Here is a 24,668-nt window from a genome sequence, read left to right on the forward strand (position 1 = left end):
GTCATTTTTAATCCAAAAAAACAAAGACTTTGCATCTACTTCCACTGTACTATAGAAAAAGTCAATTTAAGGACAAATTATCACTTTTATGACCAATTTACCCTTATCATTTTTAAGTTTAAATTTTTGTCCACCTCCAACAGAAAAAGACTTCAAAAAGAAAATGAAAAACAGAAAACTAGATAACAATGGGGTTCCTATTCTATACAATGCTTGCGTGTTACTTTGAAAGCCAATTTTCAATTCAATCCCCCGATACCAAGTTTACCGATCAAATGCCAAAATAAATAATTCTTCCCAACCTCACTTCCTCCAATATTAACCTCGATCGTGAGCTTCGTTTTTTGGTGGTAGTGAGTTCCAAGCTGAAAAGTTGTAAATGCTTCACTCTACCCATCTTTTGAACCGAAAGAATTCTATAAAGAAGAACACAAAACTTGGAAATGTTGTGGTTACTACTCGCCCAATTTTGGCATTCTTTTTTTATACAGATTTGGTAAAGAAAAACTGGGGGGAAAAACAAAAATGAAGGAATTAACTGTTACGTAAATGGTTAGAAGCTTGCCTTTCATGAGATGAGGAAGCGTTAATCTCCATCAAGGATGGGCAACAAGTTACAGAAATAGAAATATGGGCAACGAGTGAAGCTTGCCTTTTTTTCTTATTACTAAAAGAGGAGAATATATAGAAACGGAACCCCATCGAATCCCACATCCTCCTTCACACACAAGTTACGATAAATTTATCAATTTAAATCATCCAAGATATATAGAAAAGTAAAATAATTTTGACAACTAGTTTATGAGCTTCACCGTGGTGTGAAAGCAGCAGGGTCAGAAATCATGGGTAGCGACGAAAACATGATCAGCACCATGACTGCGATTCCAATGACATTTCCCAAGAAATGAGTTGCGTGATGCTACGAGACCCGCATGACCAATCGGAAACCCATTACGCGAAGTTGCAAGACACATAAACATGGACAAAGAAGAAACGCGGTGGATTAAGAGTTCTACGCGCCCTCAATAAGGCCTTGTGTATTGCCACTAGACCGTTGTATTTCGATGGGAGATCGAGACAAAATCTTCAACCAAGAAGGACAAAGAGAACCCGAAGATGAAATAGTGAGAAGCGAGAAGATGACTAAGGGTAAATTGGTCATAAAATTTATATTTGTCCTTAAATTAATTTTTTTTTTTCTATAGTACAGGGGAGGTAGATGCAAAGTCTCTGGTTTTTTGGACTAAAAATGACATAGACCAAACCCCAGTGGATCCAGATGAAAATTATCAAAAAAAAAAAAAATTTTCTCAGCGGCTTGAAAAGTAGATGAACATCCATGTTTTCTCCTCCATCTCTTCTTCCATAAATATCTGGTTGATGTTATTGAGAATCACATCAGAAAAATCAGTCTTTAGGGGCAATCATCTTCGTGGATAACAGCTGAAGGAGGAATAGCATGAGGAACAAATGAGCCTCCGTTGGTCGGTAACAAAGGAAGATCCATGAAATTGCGATTTACAAAAGGCTGCTACTGCTCCAGCCTGGGCCCGTTGGCAAGGTTTTGATAGAAACTAGACTGATCGTCGACTCCGAAGCTGTTCTGAGGAGCAGAAAGCTCAGCAATACACGGATCCATAATCATCTAATTTCACTACTAAATTCTATCTCCGACGCCTTTCCAATCCCAAATCCTATTAAAAGAATCGTGGTTTTGAAATATTCGAATTCAACGAATAGACTGATAAATCCGACGCTGTTGAAGCCGACAACGGAAAAATGAAGGAAAGGTGAGTTTGAGTGAGGTCGGTTAGAGCGACAACCATGGTGAAAGGTAGATTACTTTTTGTTGAATTACAATATTAGGATTAGAATATTACACGTGTCAGACAATTCATAAACAAAATATATTTTAGAGCAAATTACACCACTACCTTTATATTTAAAAAGCATAAAAATTCTAAAATTAGATTTTTATTGGATATATTTGTATAATTTGTCGTAGAAAACTTTTCAGACAATTTTTATTATAAAAATATTTTTTTAAAATAAACAATAATTTAACTCTTTTCCATGATAAATTTGATAAATATATCCAATGAAAATTTAATTTTAAAATCTCTCTACTTTTTAAACATAAAGTGGGGTGTTAGTGCTTTAAAGCCACATTTTAGGGTGCCAATGTAATTTGTTCTACATTCTTTTTTATGAAAACCCTATTATTCTCTTTTTTTTTCTTCTTCCAAACCCTAATCAAACCCTAATGATGTGTTCTCAATTTTCATTTTCATTTTCATTTTTCATTTTTCATCAACTCTTCATTTTGATATTCCAAACTTATCTTTTATCCCATAATTTGTTTCTGACATAAGTTAACACGCCATTTTTCATTTTTAACCAAAAAATATATTCTAACATTCAGCTCTTTTAACTAGGCAAATAGAGAATGAAAATTGATTTAAAAGAAAGAACCCTAAATGAAAAAATAAATTAAATTAGAAAAGTTTGATATATAATTTGAAATACAAAAGAGATAAAACGTAAATAATAAAATCCCAAGAGTGTAAACATAACAGTTTACACGCTCAAGGAGAATATATGTAATTTCCTCTAAATGATAACATTCATGTGCTAAAAATCTCCGGGACCAAATACTGACTCAATTCCTTTGTTATACCTTATTTTCCTTTTGAAATTTCTTGAATGGGTTTTCACTCTATGGTGATAGCACTAAAAGAATACACAGCTGCAACAAGTTGAGAAGAGAAGATCAACAGATCAACAGAAGCCCCCAGCATTCCAGCTGACAGAACCTGGGGCTGTCCATTCTAAAGAGGTTTAAAATTTATTCGCATGCAATTCATTCTTAACTTCAGTTGCAGCAATAGGAGGGTCTAGTTTCCCAAAAACTAATGGGAGGTTCTTGTGTTTTTTGGGTAAGGAGGGGGAGATGGGGCTTTGCTTGTACTTGTACAATGCATGTGGAGCCGGATTTGGTTGCTTCATAGTGGATATCGGTAGAGTTGAAGACCAAGAAATTTTCGTAAAAATGCTGGGGTTTCTATCTTCTGTAAGCTGATGCTCTGTTGGGTCATTACAGTCAAGGCGGTGCAGATGTCAATACAACAGATTTACTGGGAAGCATCCCAAAGATAAGCTCCCCTATTCCACAAAACACGCACAATCCTCTCTTAAGAGGACAACTATACCTGCTCTCAATTCTGACACAGATTTGCTCCAACCACAAATTGCAAAAGATAAATAAGCCCTGCATTCCAGGTCCCATGAGAGAAAAATCTAGCCTTGTGCTTCCAACTAGGAGGAAGAACCAAGAGTGCATCAAACCAAGGAAAAACAAAGCATTCCACAACCTACTCAAATCAGTTCAAATAAGCACCACTCAAGGAAACGTTGAGATGCAGATTCCTCCTGGTATAAAGCACAAACCACACCTTGATAACCAGACCATCAGTCAGTAACTTCTCTCTGAATCCACATTTATCTAAAAATCAAGCACCTATGAAAAGCTCCGAGTCCCATATAAGACCCTTTGAACAATGATGTAGAGGTAAATTACATTAACTATGCTCCAAGTAAAACCCGAACTAAGGCTGGAATTTTGAAGTCAAGGTTCAGACGAACTAGACTGTAGAATAACCTCAAACTCCGCTCGTGTAGTTGGAATTGAGAATAAACTTTGATGAAGTTTCATCAACTTCTGATGGTTCAACCAAGAGATATCGCAGCACAGAAACCAAGCTTATGCAGAGGCCAGTCTCGCAAGTTGAATACGATCTAGTTTGTATTAAAATGTAGTGTTAGCAGTGGTGAGGCAATTCTGCAAATGTGGTGAACTACTGATGGACAGAATGGAAGCTACAACGGTGGAATGGAATAAGAAGGTCTTGGTTATGGGAAGATCCTGCCAAGGGACCGACTGGAAGTGGAGATTGCATGGAGGGTAATGGATGTGGTGCTGTGCTTCAAAATCCAGTAAGGTTTCTGGAGAAATAAGTAGATATTCAACCCTGATGCCGCCAGGAATTGAAGGCCACGGTTGGATCTGCAAGGTGGTACAAGCTTCTATGATGTGGGCAGCAACAGCTTGAGAGATTTTCAAAGGAATGAGACTATTCTGTTACCAATGGTCATGACACTGTGCACCAGTAGACTTAATTCTCATTATCACTTTACTGTCTTAGGATCTGCAATATCACTTTTCTTTCCTAGAAAAGAAAACAACATTTCTGTACTGACCACATGGCATGTTCATGATAATTACAAAATGTTATCCCTAACCAAAACTCGCCTTCCCATCTCCACTGTCAACATCCTAGCAATCAACCACACTAACATAACCAGCACCTTTGCACCTCAGTCACCAAAGGAATCCCACTGAAATACAACTTAACAATTAGAGAGACAGAGAACACAAAGGTGGAAAGCAAAAGAAAGAAACACGAATGATGGGTAAAACAGGTTGGAGTCTTTTTGCATGTTTATTTACAGTCAATACAATAAAATGGCAATGTGAAGTAAAACTTAATATATCTTGGATTATAGACGGTAACATGACTTGGACACTATGCTCCAAGTACAAAATTAAGGCTAAATGTATAAAGTTTTCACATCCTCAATTTGCAAGTTTTTTTTTTGGTAGCTGACGAGTTTATATATGGGGGGGGGGATATTAGTAATATAGATGCCGCCGGATGGGTGCGAACTCAGGACCTCCCCATGGGAGTTTGGGCTTTTAACTGCTAAACTAACCCACCATTGGCCAATTTGCAAGTTTATTTCTACTACATGAACAAAAACCTTATCTACAGCACCAATTAGGAGGATATACAGTAATTAAATAATAGGAGAGTCTAGCTTGTAAGAAACCAGCCTTAAAATCACTTTGGTTGCTTAAGAACCTAAAATTTCTAGAGACTGGGGAAGATATGACTAGAAAAGATTAGATGGGGTCAAACAAGCACACATAAGTCAGCAATACCATTTAATTGATCCAAATCTCATGACCACTAAGAAATCAAATCTCCACCTAATATGAAGGAAACACTGGATTCATCACCAAACCTGAAATTATTACAAGATCGCTTAAACTGACTCCTCTAAGCCAAAATGTAGCATTAACACATTGAAAATAAAGAATTTACCCTTGATTATCATGGACATATATATTCTACAGACATTCATGTAGACAAAAGCCCAAAGAAGCTTCACTACAAAATTGTCCAACTCTCATGTCAACTCATAAATCAGGAAGGACATCAACGAGCAGAAACATACCCAGACACCACAACAAAGGATAAACAGAAAAACAGAAGTCAAGAAAAAAGTCAAAAACTATAGTGAGTACCATTCCTGAATGCCAATAAACAAAATACATTTTCTGACTCATGTCAGGTAACATCATCTTCGAGATTATGAGCTCTCCAGACCCTAAACCCATATTCAACTAGAAATGCGGTGGGAAAAAGAAAAAGAAGAGTGAACTGAAATGTATCCAATCCAGAGAAGGTCATAGTTGTGATGCTGGTCAAGTTCTCACTTGCTAAACACTAGGTCACAGGTTAAGTCTCGAAACAGGGTAATGCTGTGACCGTCCTCAGACAATGCTAATTGCAGGAGCATTGTGCACTAGGTACGTCCCTTTTTTTCTAGAAAAGCTTAACCATAACTATCTCACATTTGTATTTGACGCTGACAATAGTTCTGTTAACAAAATCAAACATTTCAATAGAAACTGCTAAAAAGGAGTAGATGAAGAAGCTAAGGTGGGAACGGCAGGGGGGAGGAGGAAGACAACATGATACCTGTTGTTATCAAAATCCTCGCTTGCATATTCAATCTGAAAAAACATGGCCATCAGGAGAAAGAGTATTCACCGAAAGGTCATAGCCAATTGCTGCTAGATATATTGTCACTCATCCTGCACTAGATTAGACAAGCAACTGGATGCCCAAGAATGATTAACCATGTCACATTAAAACATAAATGTTTAGTTTCAACATTAAAGAATATGCTAAGCATGTATCAGCAAAGAAAAATAAAATCCTCATAAGCATATGACTAGAACAGAAAAGTTAAAGCCTTTATGATTGCCAGAAAAGTTCTTTTTTTGGGATGAATAAATAATTGTATTAACGAAAGAGAAACAAACAAAGACGGTCTTTAGGAGGAAGACCAGAAAGAAAGATTAAGACCCCAGGAGACAACAATAAGCCTGTTCCTTGATGTATCATCAATCAAGGGGTGGGGAGAAGCTACAAGCCTAGTAGAAACATCAAAATAGATGGCATTCCAAATCATATCTTTCAAGCGAGATTTGAAAGTCCATCTCCAAGGATTATGCTCCCACTATAGATGATGGACAGTGGCACAAAAAACAAGCTTACCAACCCAATCGCAAATAGAAGAGCTTGGAAAATTTCTCAGAATCCAAGACCACTCACAAGAAAAATCAAAAATCGCCTCGAACGGGGCCAAATATAGGATAGGGTTTTTCCCCAGATAGATATGGAAAAAGGCCAAGAAGAGAAAAAGTGATCAAGGTCCTCCGAATCATTCCAACAAAGGATGCAGTTTGGGTTAACAAGGATATGGTGGCCAATAAAGAAGGATTGGGTGGGGAGGGCATGGTTAAGGGCTCTCCAAAGGGTAAAGGAGTGCTGGGGGATGTGGCTTTTAAACCAATCTAGGGGAAGCCAGGGGGTTTTGGGTTATGAGCACAGAGAAGGTTCCAGGATGATGAGGTGGAAAAGGTTTTGGTAGGGGATGGAAGCCAAATGGTAGTGTCATGGGGAGAGTTAGAAATAGTGGGAAGGGAATCCCAAAGCTGTGTGAGAATAGGGAGGGGAGCGGGGGTCCAGGAGCCATCAGAAATGAAGGTAGACAAGGGGGTGGTTCTGGGGATATATCATAAACTGCACAGGGACCAAAAAGGGAAAAGAGAATGTTCATTGGATGCCACGGGTCTAGCCAAAAGGAGGTAGAGGAGCCAGTGGAGACTGAAGTAGAGATAACGGAGAGAGCACAGAGACGCAACAAGAGAATTTTCCTCCAGATCCAATAAGGGTTGGAGGGCATGGGGACCGTCCAGAAGGAATCTAAATGGAGGAGGAAGGAGTAGACCCAGTTAACCCAAATGGAGTCTTGTTTTGAAGCAATTTTCCAAATAAGCTTAAGAAGACAGGCCAAATCAACATCAGCGATAGGCGAATGCCGAGGCCACCTTCAGAGATTGTGCAACAGATGGTCGACCAACTGACAAGGTGGATGAAGTGGGATGCTTCACGCCCTTTCCAAAGGAAGACAGAGAATAAGGACTCCATAGCATGGACAAAAGATTTTGGGATGAAGAAGATTCCACACCAATAGAGATAGGAGGATTGAAGGACTGAGCGGATGAGCACCACTCGACCGGAAAAGGAGAGAAGCTTGCCTTTCCATAGTTGAAGTTTCTTACGAATGTAGTCAAGCATGGGGAGGCAGTGATGGCGACTGAGCCTGCCAAGAATGAGGGGAAAATCGAGGTAGGTAACGGGGAAGGATTCAGGCTTAAAACCTAAGAGCTGAAGGAGAGAGGCTCGCATCTGATCAGAGACCCCAGAGAGGAAGATGGTGGATTTATCAAGGTCGACTCAGAGGTAGAGAGATTCGAACACGGAAAGGGCATCGGCTTTGGAGAAAATCATAAGACCATCAACGAAAGCGAGGTGGGTGAGCTTGAGATACTTACATTTGGGGATGGGAGAAATGAGGAGTTGGTCCGTGTTGGATTAGAGGATACGAGAGAGAGCCTCCAAGGCCAAGGAGAAGAGATAGGGGGAGAGGGGGCAGCCTTGGCGAATATCAACACGAGAAGAGAAGAATCCAACTGGAGATCCATTAGTGATAATGGTGAATTGGGGAATGCAGATAAAGATCGCAATCCAATTGATGAAGGGAGGGGGGAAACCCATGGAGAAAAGGACAATACTGATAAAGTCCCAGCAAATGGCATTAAAGGCTTTATGGAGGTCTACCTTGAGAAGGGCCGTCGGTGAGTGAGAGGATCTATTAAAACCACGAACAATTTTCGCACAGAGGAGGATATTGTCCACTATACTATACGTTAGGACTTTACAGATCGCAATCCAATTGATGAAGGGAGGGGGGAAACCCATGGAGAAAAGGGCAATATTGATAAAGTCCCAGCAAATGGCATTAAAGGCTTTATGGAGGTCTACCTTGAGAAGGGCTGTCGGTGAGTGAGAGGATCTATTAAAACCAAGAACAATTTTCGCACAGAGGAGGATATTGTCCACTATACTACAGCCTGAAATGAAAGCAGATTGGTTTGAACTCACAAGGGATGGCATGACCTTTTTTAGCCTATTCGTTAGGACTTTAGAGATATATTTGTAAAGGAGATTGCAAAGAGAGATGGGACGAAAATCAAAGAGAGAGGAGGCTCCTTGCTTCTTTGGAATGAGACAAATGAAAGTTTGATTGATGGAGGAAAGCTAAGAAGGGTTAAAAAAGAAGTTGCGGATGGCATGAATAAGATCGTGCTCAAGGAAATTCCATGAGGCGAGGAAGAAACTCATGCTAAAGCCATCCAGACCAGGGGCACGATTGGACTTATGGGAACGGATGGCTAAGAAGATCTCTTCATGGGAAGGGGTAGCACAAAGAGAAGGAGAAGAAGAGGGATCAATGAATTCATTGAATAGGTTGGGGTGGAGAGGAGTATAGGGAGGGAGGAAAGGAGGGGAGAGAAGATTGGAGAAAAAGGAGGTGACCTCAGCCTTGATACTAGGGGGATCGGATATCCAAGTACCATCACTAGTAAGAAGGGAGGGAATGGAGTTGAAATTATTACAGGCTTTGAGGGATTTATGAAAATAGGCATAGAATCTCCAAGCTCAAGCCATTTGATTCTAGCTTTCTAGCGGAGAAAGCTTTCTTCAAGAGAGAGAAGGAAGGAGAGATCAGAGGAAAGGGCTTTTTCCTGATCAGCAATAGATGTGTTGGAAGGGTCACTTTGGAGGAGAGAATGGGTTCTCTGGAGGTCCGAGCAACAAGAGGAGACCTTAGAGGAGATGTTGCCAAAAGATGAGGACTTCCAGGATTTGAGGGCTTCCTTGGTATTGCAAAGCTTACAAGCAAAAGCAATGAGGGGAAGAGAGTGACAGTGGACAGGCTTTGACCAAGCATTTTTTACGGTGGGAATGAAAGAAAAGACCACATATCGAAGAATTTGAAAGGCTTAGGGCAAAAGGAGATAGAGGGGAAGAGATGGATGAAACAAGGACAGTGATCAGAGAGACCCGAGTTAGGGAAGAAAGCATGGGATGCGGGAAAGGAAGAGAGCCAAGAGTTTGAGAGGAATTGATTGAGCTTAGAAGCGATTCTATAGGATTCAGAACGACAAGTATGCCAAATGAGGGAGTGCCCAAACCAATGGAGATCTAAGAGACCAGAGTCCTCAATACAAGAGTTGCAATCATCAATCACAACTGGGTCCGAATGGGAGCCTCCCACTAGCTCATGAGAGAAACGGATAATATTGAAATAACCGCCTAGACCTTAAGGGAGATCAGAGGTAGAGGTGGAGATAGAACGGATATCCTCCCAAAGGCCAATACGATCACAAGCTTGATTAAAACCATAAATGATGGTGAGAAGAAAGGGGGGAGAGTTAAGGAAGAGGATACTAAGATGCATGAGTTGAGGGGTGGACTTCAGAAGAGAGATTTGGAATCTAGAGGGGTGCTAGAGAATCCAAATCCAACAATTGACAGACACAAAGGAATTAGAGAGAAAGCAATCCATATGGACTTAGATTTAAATAAGAGCACAGAGAGAAACTTTGGTGCTCTTAATAGTATTTTTTACTTCAGCTTGCTTTGTAGGGAATTGAGTCCCTGATATTCCAAATTAAAAAGTTAGACATTAAGACCAAAATTGGGGGGGGGCATCCATATTGGTACAACGGGAATGGCAAGAGGGGTTGGAGAGGAGGGTCTCACACGGGGGGAATTTAGGGGAGATGGGGTTTTAAAGAGATCTGGGTCAATAGTTGAATTGGAAGAAGGGGAGGAAGGTTCGAGGATAGCTAAATACTGTTGAGGTGTGGGAAGAGGATGAGGTTCAGGAGAGATAGGGAGAGGGAGGGACGATTCAGGTTGGGTAACCAGGGGGAGTAGGTGGGGAATTGAGGCGGAGGTTTTGGGTTAGAGGGTAAGGAATGGATATTTTGAAGGTGGGTTTGGGCTATGGTTGGGCTTCCAACAGTGAGTTAGTAAGAGTGGTAGGTTTAGTGGGTTTAGTGGGCTGGCAAAGAGGGGCAGGCAAAGGTCCAAGGTTAAAAGACGATGCGAGACCAAGAGTTGTGGGCTTAAGGCAGGGACTAAGCTTTGGGCCCAAGATGGAGGGAGGGCTAATGGGATTATTAGGCTTAAGGTGGGTAATGGGGTGGGCCGCCATCGTGAAGGGAGAAAATGGGAAAGTGATGGATAAAGGTTGTGGGTGGGATAGAGATATGATATCCGATTGAGGGTTTGGGAGAGAAGCAGAGAGTTTCAACTGAGGTGCAGCGCAAACTAAAGCTTTTTACAGAGGTTCAGTGTGAAAAGGGGTGGAGGAAGCAGAGGTAGGTGAAGGCGATTGGTTGTTTGTTTCGTGAGCATCAAGGGATCAAGGAACTTTACCTGTAACTGTGGGATCTGGCAGAGTTCCAACAGAGTGCCGCTGGCCTTCGATGGAATTGGGAGCTAACGAACCTTCAACAGGACATGGCATGGCAGGTTCAGACTCCAATGTAGCTTCAAGATCGTTAGTGATCAGACAATTGTAGGCAGTACGGTTCTTCTCGTCAAGTGACACGCAAGTCGCCGGCAACTAAGAGGTTTGATTTATTTTTCTCCTCCGGTAAGTATTAGCAACTGGTGGAGCTTTTGTCGCAAGAGAAGAGGAAGATGATCTTGCAGCAGCAGCAATAGGAGCGGAGACAATTATTCTTTCCAGTACATCAATCATACGAAGAGGAGAGAGGTCTTCAGAGTTGTCAGCAGAGAACAATCGGACATCAGAGGTGTCGTCGGCAAGGTGCATGCGGTCTTTAGGCAAAGGCAGAAGTGGGCCATTACAAGGGCGAACAGGAGCTTGGTGGTTGAAGGAGCCCCTTTCATGGCCAAATGACAGACAAACATCACAGCAGAGGGGAACCCAGTCATAAACAATCAGTTGTTCATACTTCCAATAGTGATTTTCAAGAATGGAGATGAATGACAGGAGGGGGCTATCAGCAAAGAAACCACACAATTGAGCGTAAGATAGCTTTTCCATCACAAGAGTTCTAGCATCAATGCACAGCGGTTTGCCAATTGCAAAGCCAATACGACTGAGGCAATCACTGTTCCAGAACTTGAGAGGAAGACTAATCCACAAGGGAATGGTGTTGAAGTCGACCCTGCAAAGAGACGAGGAAGGAGACCAAGGTTTGGTGAAGATTTTGGACTTGCCAACAAACCAAGGTGAACCTTCTAAGGCACAAACTTGACAGTCCAGAGAGGAGAAGTTGAAGAGAAAGATACCCAAATCTAGCAAGTATGTTTCCATGAGATCTGAAGCTTTCCATTGTTTAGCTAGGGAATTTTTAAGGACACTAGGGGGGGACAGGACCAAGAATCGGCCGATGATGGCAATTTTCCATCGGTGAATTCCGGAGGCAGTGGAGGAAGAGGGGCAGTGAGCTAATGGGCATGAATTGATGATTTTTGGTGGAACGAACGAAAGGGTTAGACTTTCAGAAGGGGTTTGATGGCTTGAGAAGAGGGAGTTCCAGGATTTTTGGGTGGCCAGAGATGGATCATTTGTGGGTGGAAGAGGTGAAGGGGAGATCAGTGGTGAGGGAGGGTTTAACGGCGACGGAGAAGACATAGTTAGGTCATCGAAGGTCATCGAAGGTCAGGGAAGGCTTTAATGTCCAGTGGGAAGGCTTTTTCGAAGTTAGCTTTGGAATACCACTTATAAAAAACTACTATATTTTGAACCCCCTAAACAATAGACGATGAAGACGTAGATGACAAAAAACATAATAATGATTATGAGTGCGAGAGAGAGAGATGACGGAACAAGAAGCTCAGAAGTGAATGACTGAATCCTTTTCTGTGGTGAACATATAACCCCAAATAACTTTATAAATTACAGATAACAGTTTGGAATTATTCCTTTTAAATATTAAAGTGATAAAATTAATTTATAAAGCAGAAAGCTCAAAATCATTCTCCAGCACAGCTTTTGCTCTGTGAGCATGGCCCTTTTTCTGTTGAAAACAAGAAGGCAGCTCAAGGATAAACTGACTGCTCTTTAAGATCATCAGATTATCTATTTATTTCAGCAATAAACCTTTACCTAGAACACAAAAATTCACTTAAAAAATTTGTTATGTAAAATTAACATTGAAAAGTGTTTCAATGCTTTCCTTGGAAAGTACATCAGAAAACTTTTCAACAAATAAAGTTATGAGCAAATAAAGTTATGAAGCAAAACTTTATGCTGAAACAAACTGAACCTTAAATGACAATATGGGCAGCCCAATAAGGTTATGAAGTTATGAAGCAAATAAAGTTATGAAGCAAAACTTTATGCTGAAACAAACTGAACCTTAAATGACAAATATGAGGACAAGCCCAATAAGGATAGGAGAGGTTAAAGGAGTATCACCCAGCAAGAAGTAAGAAGAAAGCTTGGAGGTATGGATTTAAATGCCTCATGAGTTATTTGAACTTTGAATAAATGCTAAAGCACTTCATAATTTTTCACATCATTACCAAATAAAACAATTATGAAATCCACCAGCATTTATTCAAAGTTCGAATCACTTTTTGTAATAAAACCCATCAGAGATATACTTGGGGAGATGCATACATAGAATACGAAAACTTCCATAATAGTCACAAATAAGAATGCGTAACCATGCAATTGAATTTTGGTTCAAATTACAAATTACACAGTATGAAATGTTTCAATAATATTTGGAGTAAATAAAATATATGGAATTGCTTTTAAGCTTCAAGCTCCGTGGTTTGGCAAGAGGGCAGGCCTTGGTGCAAAAATAAGGTTACTCCATGATGACCAAGCAGGCACAGGTTCAAATTTGGGGACAACTTCTTTATGAAGCAGGGCTCAGGCTGCCTATGTTATGACCCTCCCCAAACCCCAAAGTGGTGACAGCCATGTTCACAGGATCACCCCCCCCCCGGGGCCCCTCTCTCCTTCTCAACCATCATTTTAAGTCCTGTGGTCTGGCACTCTTTGATATTGCTGACTTTTTCCAAGGGAGCTCTCATGTATGAAATTTGAAACCATCAAGCAGCAAGTGCATGCAAAATCCATCATAATGACTAGCATCTCAGTGAAGTCCCAAATCTTCAGCCCAGAAATAACAAAGATTGATCACAACAGATAAAGTTTCCAGCAACAAGAAAATGATATCAGGAATATGAAGTAAAATACTTCCAACAGACATTGCTACCGAATCAGTAAAATGACGATCAAGGCCAAGAGAGCAATGGGAACTCTTCCATTGAACAGTAAAAAGTTTCCTGCATCAATAACTTATTGAATACATGGAGCAAAAATTTCTGTACAGCACTCCAGACAGGAAGCCATCAATTTATGAATTTTCTGGGGAAAAAAATTGACATATTCTGAATGAAGTGCAGTAAGAATACAGAAAGTCTACAGGTTCTAGAACCCTTCTGACATTCCAGACTGCCAGTTAAATTATACTTCATTACCAAGTGATGTTAGCGCCTGGATAAGCACCCCTGTCGAATGACCCGTCTCCGGTTCAAACCTGTTTGAACAATAATTGAGTTGGACACTCCACCAAAATAAGCTTTTCTGGCTCCGAAAAGGGAATATGAAGCCACCAAAGACTTGCACTTTTCAAACGACAACTCAAGTGTCTAGAAGAACCTGCAGAAAAAATGGGTGTTAAATACTAGCTCAGTCGTCGATGCTTTGTAATTGCAGGCCTATTTTTATCACTTAGAACAAGAACTGATATGTTTGAATAACTAATTAAACATTATACATGTCCATGGTCTACAGTGAAAGGTGAATCTGTATCTACAGCAAGAACAAGTGTCCATCAAGATATCAATAGATAAAGGATCGCGTTTTCCTCAAGTCATGGAGAAGAATGAATTCCTTCACCAATGACTATCATTGCGCCTGGATGGACATATGGGAACGTGAGGGGAATTCATAATTTTACTTCATCTTTTGAGGCTTTATTATTATTATTATTTTATTATTTTTTTTTTTTTTGGGGGGGGGTTGTTAAGGATACGGTAGGTTCAAAGCCGAACCTTTCACCATATATTAGAATTATCAGGGCTATGCAAAAAGTCACAAACCCCCAAGCTATCATGATTTTGGAGAATAAGAAAGTGAACACTCGTAGCCAGCATGCTAGAGCATATCTTCCACCCGTTTGACTAAATATATTTCCATATCCTCCATATGCTTAAACAAGTCTCTCTCTCTCTCTCTCTCTTTTTTCCCCCTGATACTCTTTGAGTAAGATCAGTGTTAAGTAACATAAAGCCCTTTTTAAATGTACTAGATATTGATATTGATACCTTTACCATTCTCTGGTTACACCAAGAGAATGTGATACAGGACATTTTGGATTTAAAGCTCCATGAATCATCAATCATGAAGCTGGAAGAGAAGCTGGAAAGAGCAGCTACAGTTGACAATTTAGATTTCCGGCAGAGTGATCAAGGAAAACCAGAAGGAAGCAATGGAATATGACACAACCCATTGAGAAAAAAGAAAGAAAATCTGGTGCTAGGGTTATATTTGCTACAGGAGCACAATGACGTCCACAAATAGAAGAAAATAAGAAAGAATATGAGATTTTGTGACGTTAAAAGGACCACCAACAGTATCATCTATATGGTGCACCTATTCATATTGAGGGTTTAATACATAAGAAAGCTCGGATGCTCCAAGCTCAACTTTATTCCATTATCATGCTACCGTCACACAAGTGACTTGTGTATTAAGGCCAGCCATATATGCATGGAGCAGGTAACTCAAGTCCTTACTCTAACCAGTGTTAATTGGTGCTGGTTTACTGATAAATAAGAATCCTCTTGAACCCTATAGTTGGAAGAAAAAAATTGTGCAATAAGAAACCAACATAAAACCATTTTTTTGGTGAATGGTGATAAGGTTTCGTTTATTTGAGTTTTATAACTAAAAGATAAACCCACTTTTACCTAACAACTACTAAACTAGAACCTCAGACCCTAAACCTTATCCCCAGCATCAGAACTGCTCCAATTGAGTGAAACAAAATAAAAAGTCAACCATGAAAATAAAGATCAGCAAGGCATTCATCCAAAAAAAAAAAGAGAGAGAGAGAGAGAGAGATAGACAAGGCACTCTATGTTTTTTGAAGCCCACAACAGTGCAGCACAACCTTATCCTTCTGATCTGCGGAACATCCTCAAGTACAGACACCCCCGCCAGTAATGTTATTTGTCCAAGTGTTGAAGATGGTTATGAATACCCTCTCGTGGCTTGATAATATGCATCGAATGGGGTGCTCATATTTATAAATGGTGACCATATCAAATATGATATTGATCCTGATAGAATGGCTATGCTTCATCCATTATCAAAGCTGATATATGGTACCCTGGTCCTACTAACTCCAGCAATTCACTTGAGGGTTTGGTCTAGTCTCTCGAATTCTCTGTTAAGAGTTAAGACCCACAGGCAGCCAGGATTCGGTTCAATGGGATTCCAAATTCTTCTGAAATTTTACCTTTGCCTCTGCTTGGATTTTGATCAGAATAAGATCTGACAAAACTCACTGGGAGAACTGAACAAGATTGTAGGGATTACTTCCAACAGTCCAAGGCATAATTTTTCAGTGTGGCATGCTTTGTCTTTTTCTCTTCTGGCTCAGGAATTCCTTCTCAAGAAAAATTTACTATTCAAATTGTTGTCTTGAAAATGTTACTATTCAAATTGTTGTCTTATATGGATTTCTCTTGAGAATGTGGAACTAAGCATATCTTCTATTCTTGCTATTCTAGATCTATTTAGAAAAGTTTCCTCAATAAGTGTAGCCATCCTAGAACTATCCCTGGGAGAAATTAGTGGAAAGTCTTATGCGTATCAATATTTGTGAACTTACATTTGGTGGGAAAGGAACAAAAGAAGATGGACCTACTCAACATGTACTACTGTATAGGCTCCTTCCAACTCAAAGTACAGGCACAGGCCCCAGACGACCATAAGGAATAGGTTCACTCATTCCCTGTGTTTGATGCATCATCCTTTTGACTATTATTTCCCCCTAGACTTTTGATGTATCATCTTTTATAAATTTGTTTAGTTTAATTGAGGTCCCTCCCTTGGTTAGCCACTTTGGGTTTCAGCTTGTGTTCTGCTCTTTTTCTTAATACAATTCCATTCACCCAACATGAAAATAACATATAACTCCAGTGCAGTCAATCAAGTTTCCTGGCCTGTTCAGTGTCCAAAAATCCAAACATCTTAACGTTGGGTTGATCAATTAACCATTGCATAGATGACACAGTTGCAAACAATACATGCATGCATCCACCTACAACTAATATCTCATATTAAAAGATAACAATATTGCAGTGCTAAATAATGCTAGGAAAAATATTCTCTACTTAAGGCTAGCAAAAGCACAAACACATTCGTAACTAGACTAGGAGATGCAAGCATTAAATCCCAACATGTATCCTGAAAACAATTAACTCCAACGAAAACAATTAACTGTCCACAGAAACTAATGGCAAGACAAAGTTCTTTTGAAACACCCAAAGTTTATTCTTAGACATAAACTTTACTTTTTTTTTCCTTTTCTAATCTTGCAGCTAAGCAACGCTGTCTTTACCTGTTTTATATAAGTTGTCTAGTACGATCACTTGGGTCAAAGCCCTTCTGGATCATTTCATTTAACCACCTCTTAGCCTCATTGCCCCTACCATGCTTGAACAAACCATGTACCAAAGTTTCATAGGTCCACTTGTTGGGTTCATATCCTTTCTCATGTATCCTATCAAACACCTCATAGGCATAGTCCATCGTCTCATTCATGCTTAATCTTCTCAATAACATATTATATGTGTAGAGGTCCGGCGGAAAGCACTGTTCTATCACTTCTTCCAAGTTCTCAATATTGCCGTCGACTCTGATGCGACCAGAAAATGCACCAACCAGCTCACCTAGAGTCAAACTGCCAGTCAAAGATGCATCTCCAAGAACACATCCTGACTGAACCCAAGCCTCATAAAGTTCTCGACCCCTCAAAGAATGTAACAGAAGTATGTTCCCGATAAAGGAAGAAACATGACGACCAGATTTCTGCAAGTCATCAATAATCTTAACCACCATATCATAACTCTTAGTTGAGCACAATGATAGAACAAGCTCCTCATAACATTGGATACTGGGTACCAATCCCTTTTCCTTCATCTCCCTCATGAGCTCGAGCGCTATATCTGGCTTGTTTGCATTACAAAGACCAGCAATCATTGTATGGTAGAGCTTTCTACTAGCTTTTCTTCTCTTGCATAACTCAGCAAAGAAATTCAGAGCATCAGAAACCCGCTCACTCTTCAGATAACTCTGCAGCATTAGAATATCAGAACTCAAATTAGGCTCCACTCCACTTCTTACCATCATTTCAAAAACATTCCTCGCCAGATCAGGTTTTTTGGCATGGCCAGCCCCATCGATAAAGAAGTTATAATCCTGAGCCCTAGCTTCATGATGAGACACCTGCATCTCAAGCAGTTTGAGAAACTGGTTTTCAGGATTCTCTGCATCACATAGGCAACAAATAGCAGATCTGAATAAACTCCTACTTGGCGCGTAACCACTTTCTTGCATTTCAATCAAGAGTCTAGTAGCTATATCAGCCCTGCTTGATTTATTTAAACTACTGATCAAATTATGGTAAGTTTTTTTGGATGCAACTTTATCTAATCTGTGAAATTTCCCATGTATTAAGTAACCATCTTCTACCCTATTTGCCTTGCACAGAGCTGATATAAATTTATCATATAAAGCATCACTTGGCACAAAATTCTGCTCTGAGGCCACAACAAGAAGCTCCTTCATCTTATCCAACTTTCCCAGCCTGCATAAAGCATCTGCAAGAATAGAGAAGGTCTTTTTTCCAGGGAAGTAACCTCGCTCAATAGAATTCTTCAATACCTGATATGCCTCATCAACACTGCCATCACCACAGAGGGTATTAATAAGATAGTTGTAAGCCATACTATTTGGAGAGAGACCAAATTCTTTTCTTGAATTATACAAGTCAAGTGCGACATCCACCATTCCAGCCTTACAAAAAAAACATAAGGCTGCATTCATAGTAACCTTATCAGGTGAAATATTTCCTTCCTTCATCTCCAACAACAGATCCCAAGCCTCCTCAAGCCTGTTTTCCCTTAAAAGCTTGCAAATCAAAATATTATAACGGAACAGATCAGGCACGTAGCCTTCTGCTAATTTCTTACTCTGTACGAATTCCATAGCCCCAGACACTTTCCCAGCTTGAACAAGATCCCTAATCCATACACCATAAATGTGATCCATTGAGAACTTTCCAAGCTTCTGAAATTCATCCATCAATTGACTAGCCTTCTCAAACTTCCTCTGTTTGCATAAGGCATCCACAACAACGGACACCGCATTTGCATTCAATGCACCCCCATTGCTGATCAGCCCACGCATGAAAGCCTCTGCCTCTTCCAACTTGTTCTGCTTAACAAAGTTCTTCACCATTATACCAGAAGTTATCTCACTCTCAAAGCCTCTCATTTTGATTTGCTTTACTACAACTTCAACCACATCAAACAAGTTTTCCTCCACCAATGCATTCAGAAACACATGGTAAGCAAAAGGATCCAAATCAACCCCAATAAACCGCATTCTACCGAACAGCTGAAGAGCAATCTCAGGCTTCCCTGCAACAGAGTATCCCATCACAAGGGTATCATAGAATCTGACCTTATGCATGTAATGCTGAGTTTTATAGGTCTCAAGGAAATCTAACATGATTGACATCAATTTGGCCCTGGACAAAATTTTAAAAATTGCATTGAATGTTGCTCGGCTGTGATGGTAACCTGGTTGGCGCCCAGCCCAGTCAAAGAACTTCAAACAAGATAACACATCCTTTCCATGATCCAACACCTTCAACACGAATTCTTCTGAGAGTCGCAGCCCCAAGCGAGAAAGAGCAGATTCGGCAGACCTCCGAGAGACCAGATCGTCAGATTGAGAAGATAATATCAAAAAAATATGATCAATCAATGCATCATTCCCGCTTCTGAACCACTCCTTGAAGGACGAAGCAATGTCCTTGGTTCGTAAATCATTATTCCTCTCGGAAGCTACTGTTGTAGGCGATAACGAATGAAAACAGGCATAGGGTGAGCATAAGATAAATCTCTTGTTCAGTGTGGGGCAAAGAAAAACCCCTACAGCTAATCGTTTGACTGTCTGCATTGTCTAGCTGAGAAAACAATATTGATGCTTAACCGTCATGGAATCCTGAATAAAAGGATAACCTAAAATTCAGAAGGAAGGAAAAGCCAGAAGAAGGCATGGCCATGCAACCAAGCTTGAAGATAAGCTGACCCCAGATAAATTTAGCGAATTCTATCATGCTGGCTTCTGACCTGAAAAAGAAAGAACAACCATAAGGTAGGTAAATAGTTCAAGCATCAAAATCCAACTCACGCTAAGCAAACAGTCAGTCCACCGACTGATGCCAGTCGCAACCCTAAAATTTTAGTGTTAGATAGGGTCGGTCAGCATCAAAAGTTGTTTAAAATTTTGACTCAAATACTTGCTACATCTGGTTCTTTTCCGACTTCAAAGGTTGTTTATATACTTCATAATTGCAGGCTAACACGGATGGCCATGAAGAAGACTAAAACAAGTAAGAATGGAGACAAGAATACAAGTTCCACTAGTAGCTCAATCCTGGATTTACCAAAAAAAAAGTAGCTCAATCCTGGTTCAATTAAGCAGTGCTGTACTGTAACGGATGAAAATAAAAAATGACTAACAATATAAGAGAGAGAGAGAGAGATACTTCGCCAGGAATAGCAGCAGTGGCCGATCGAAACATGGCTCTGGAATAACAAGGTGCCGATACGGGAATGCTATGGCAACCATCAACCGGAGTTCGGCAGCCTATTTTTTGCGCCAGAACCCAAAACCAAACAATCTGGGTCACCACCACCTCTTCTCTCCTCTCATCTCCGTTGCAACCCTATCCGGCTCAAACAACTCCACGCTCGGATTCTCGCTTCTGGTTCGATTGCTCAAGCTCTCCTCTCTAGCTCCGGACTACGCTCTCCTGTTCTAAAGTCCGACGGCTCAGACCTCCGAACCTGAAACTCATATGCTTTATAGAGTTTGAGAGAACTAATTCCATAAGCAGGGCAAAATGCTTCAGTTCTGTGAGAAGATGCAGAGAGAGAATCGTTCGTTAGATCTGCATCGAGTGAATGTTTGGAGATTCATGGACTGGCTTTGACATTGACATTGCCGTTTGATCAGATTTTACGCCGCACGGAAGACGTTTGATAAAATGTCGCCTGTGGCTTAATCTCGGTCAATTCTTGTGGCTAAGGATGTCAATTTGGTTAAAAAACCGTATCGTATCAAACCGTTTCCAAATTTGGTACGGTTTTTACCAAAATCGAATTTGGTAATTTGGTAAAGTACGGTTAATACTGTTTACCGTACCGTTAAATCAACTACCGTTTACCGTACCGTATTTTATACCATATACCTTAAAGTTATTAACCCTTTAAAGTTTAAACCCTAAACTCATTTCACACTTCACTTCATATCCACCTTATAGCCTCAATTTGCTTAATGAAAATAAATTCAAGCACTGTGCAGATATAAACATACAAGAAGACCCAGTGGATTATCAAGTTAATAATGGCTTTGATCTAGCTAGACAAGCTTATGACCCCAATCAGGGAGACTGGGCTTCCACATCTGGTTCTTGTCTTGATGGCTTGTTTGATGGCCATTCTTATCTGTAGATAAGCATTTGATAACATGCTTCATTTTTATAAATAGGTTTTAGGTTTTTTATTCCTGGTAGTGATCATTGTTCCTGCCAGTACCACTAAACTCTTTAAGTCTATCTAAAGTTGTTGAAGCTTCCCAGGTAAAGATTGGCATCCCAAGCAATCCCAATATAAAGGACTTTGTGGTTTTTGTTTCATATGTTTTGAAGGTCCGTTGAGTTTTTTTCCTTTAAGTGACCGAGTCATTGGCCATTCCATAATGCATTATAACCGAAGCAAGGTTGGCCATTCCATAATGCATTATAACATCATTGGCAAGATGTTTAGAATGGTGGTTGTATTAATTCAATGACAATTCAACCTCATGGGTTGAGATATTTGAATTTAAGTAATTTGCTGTTAGGTTTCGGTTTAGGTTTGATTTTTTTCACTTGTTCCCATACAATACCGTAACAAAACCGTATCGTTTTTCCATTCCGATTTTATAGTGGTTTCATACCGTACCGTTTTTTTAAAAATCGTACCGAATTACCATTACCGTACCGAATTGACCCCCTTACTTGTAGCTTCCATCCCTTAAATTTATATTTTTCGTTACCCCCTTTATTTTTGGTGAACTACACAAAAACTCCCTCAACTGAGCCTTAATTACACCAGGTACTTACACAAAAGGCCGAATTCAAAAATTTTAGTGCAACCAACCTCTTAATTAAATTAATTTTTTTATTGGTGGTTCCTTTAAGTGGGGTAAAATTGAAAGAACTTCCCTTTAAGTGCTAAATATTACTGTTGACTCATCCTTTTATTCTAGTTACTCTTACTTAACAGAGTTAGATATATTATGTTAAATCCCATGATGAAATGACTAAAATACAATTATAATATAAATTTACTAAACTAAACCTTGTGTCTCATCTCATATCCAACCCTTAAGTGGTGAAGGGATTCCACCCATTTTCTTCCTACGCTTTTCAAAAACCACCACCTCCTCCCCAGCCGGCAACCACTGCCCCCACCTTCCTCCTGTCGGAAATCACCCACCATCATTCCCTTTTGCCCTAAACCCATAACCATCACCCACCACTAGATCGGAATAAGGAAGTTCACTTCTCACTACTTAAATACCTCGCCATCTGAATCAGCTTCTGTTGGATCCCACATTTATTATAAAAATCCTTATTCTCGATGCTGCAATAGAAAATTACCTTATAGCAACACACAGATCAAGCGTGATTTGTGAGAGAAGAAACAATTTTTTGCCCCAATTTCAGTCCTCGATGACCACATCCTCAATGTGTCCTTATAACAATTTCAAATGCTTGCTTGCTGAAACCCTAATCAACATCGAACTCGATGTTCTTGTTGAACCCTTACTCATAAGAGTTGAGATGCTCATATTCGCTTTACTATTTCTAACTTAATTGAATCTATTACAATAAAAAAAATGAGATAGAAGGGATAACGAGAGATAATGGGGGATCAATTTCAAATGAACGAGTATGAAAGTAGCATACCAATTTGTGCGTCAATGATTTTAATTTGTTACTTACAAGCAGCGAGAGGTGAACCACAAAGGCACTTGTTGTGAGCGAAGTTGTAAAAATGGAAAGTCTGAACCCTTCCACCTCAAGGAATCTTCCCACACAATCAATTATAACTCACATTCAGGTTATGCAAATTTAAACTAGTTATTGGCTCCAGAATGCTCCCAAATATCTTGTTGTGTGAAATATCTAAGTTATGCAAAGTGGATGGTGGGCAATTTCAGGCAAGGGAAGGGGGAAAGGGGAAGGTGGGCGAAAGTGGGGGTGGTGGTCTTTGGCAGGAGAAGGGGTGTGGTGGGTGGTTTATGACAAGGTGTAGGAAGAAGATGGGTGTCAGGAGAATCCCTTCATACACCTAAAGATTGGGTATATGATGAGACACAATGGGAGTTTATTAAATTAATATTATGAGATATTTTGGTCAATTTATTATGGGATTTAACAAAATATATCTAACTCTATTAAGTATGAGTAACCAATAATAAAATGATGAGCCACTAGTAATATTTGGCACTTACAGTAAGTACTTTAAATTTCACCCTCACATAAGGGAGCTACTAGTCAAAAAATATTTTTAAATATGTTTTGTGTTCTGTCCCATCATTCTACATGGCTTGCTAAACTTGCCTAGTTATTCTTAAATAGGTTTGTGAAAAATTGGATTCACTCAACTCCAAGGGGTGGCTCAGTTCGTAAAAGACTTAACACTTTCACATTGTAGGTTAGAGTTTGAATCCCCTTGAAGTTAGAGGCAAGGCCCCACCTATACTCATTATATAAAATCTCTCCTGAAAATGTAGTTGAGGTGTGCGTAAGCTGGCAATTTTGTTTCACTAAGAAAGACTTTATTTTGTACTCATTTTAAATGTATTAGTGCATACATTAATCTCTATGTTTGAGAATTGGAATCATTCTCTTCTCATCCCAAATAATTTTGTTCTGCTAAGAAATACTTGGTTTTGTACTCATTTTAGACATATAAATGCAAGCACTAATCTCTGTGTTTGAGCATTGGCGTGAAACCCTCTAGGAATTTTACAACCTAAGGTATCTAAAAGTAAGACCCAAGACAAAAAGGGGGCCGGGGGTTATCAATGGCTAAGAAGTAAGACTAAAAATGAACAGACGGCAATACATGTGAAAATACAAATGTCTATACCAAACCTCACATGTGAAACTACTTAAATCAACTTTTTTTTTTGGTAAAGACCAACTTCTTATCCTGGTTATAGAATAAGTTTCATAACCAGATTGTATTAAAAGGTAAGCCTTATATTTTTTTTTTTTTTTTTTTTTGGGGGGGGGGGGGGGGTAGGGCCTTATATTTATCTTTTACATCAAGAAAAATAATGATAATTGGATTGGTTCAAGTTAACAAGGGTAGTGATTGAGTAAGAAAAACACCTTTTATGTTTGAAATCAAGAGTTCAATCTCGTTGAGACCAATGGTGAAGCTTCATATATATATAAAAAGTCATCCCCTTAGCCTTTAATATAAGTTTATCAGTTAGAAGAAAAAAAGAATACAGATAACACAATAATAGAGATTAAGGAGAATTAACTAACACATGCGAAATACAAGGATGGAAATCTGTTACGATTCTTCATTCTTCTATGACATGCTTAGGCGTTGAGTGTGTATATCTATTTGATTTTAACTTTAAGTTTGGGAAGACTTCAGGAGAACTCCAAGTTTCTAGTGGTATTTTTATTTTAATATATCTTTTTTTCCTCCCAAAATTAAGAACGGTTCCAACCGTATAACAGAAATAACGCAATTGGACCTTCTTTTGCCTTAAGAACATATAACATTTTGAATCTCTTGAATTATAATTTTCAGAGAGATTTGAGTGAAAAAAGAGTATGTATTTTGAGAGGGAGAAATGAGGGAAGTCACAGCTAGTTGCTTAGGATACACAGCTAGTTGCTTGTCTGGTCTCCTAAATTGATTGATTGAGTTGAGTTAGAAAGCTATAAATACAGTGTCGAGCATTACTGCAAG

At 39.5% G+C, this 24,668-nt stretch overlaps 1 protein-coding gene across 1 annotated transcript; it reads right to left on the reverse strand.

The window, feature by feature from the left end:
- Positions 1-13,269: 13,269 nt before the first annotated feature.
- On the reverse strand, positions 13,270-20,629 carry LOC149009360 (Pentatricopeptide repeat (PPR) superfamily protein). Its single transcript, XM_089163188.1, has 3 exons — positions 20,168-20,629; positions 16,949-19,748; positions 13,270-13,977 (listed from the first exon to the last, which is right to left on the reverse strand). Exon 2 carries the CDS (start codon positions 19,573-19,575, stop codon positions 16,954-16,956), a length of 2,622 nt encoding a protein of 873 aa, XP_089019314.1. The 5' UTR covers positions 19,576-19,748; positions 20,168-20,629; the 3' UTR covers positions 13,270-13,977; positions 16,949-16,953.
- Between the last annotated feature and the right edge of the window lie 4,039 nt (positions 20,630-24,668).

Source organism: Hakea prostrata, chromosome 7 (genome assembly GCF_041222555.1).
Source record: "Hakea prostrata isolate BN-2017 chromosome 7, UWA_Hpros_2, whole genome shotgun sequence".
Classification (NCBI taxonomy): Eukaryota; Viridiplantae; Streptophyta; class Magnoliopsida; order Proteales; family Proteaceae; genus Hakea; species Hakea prostrata.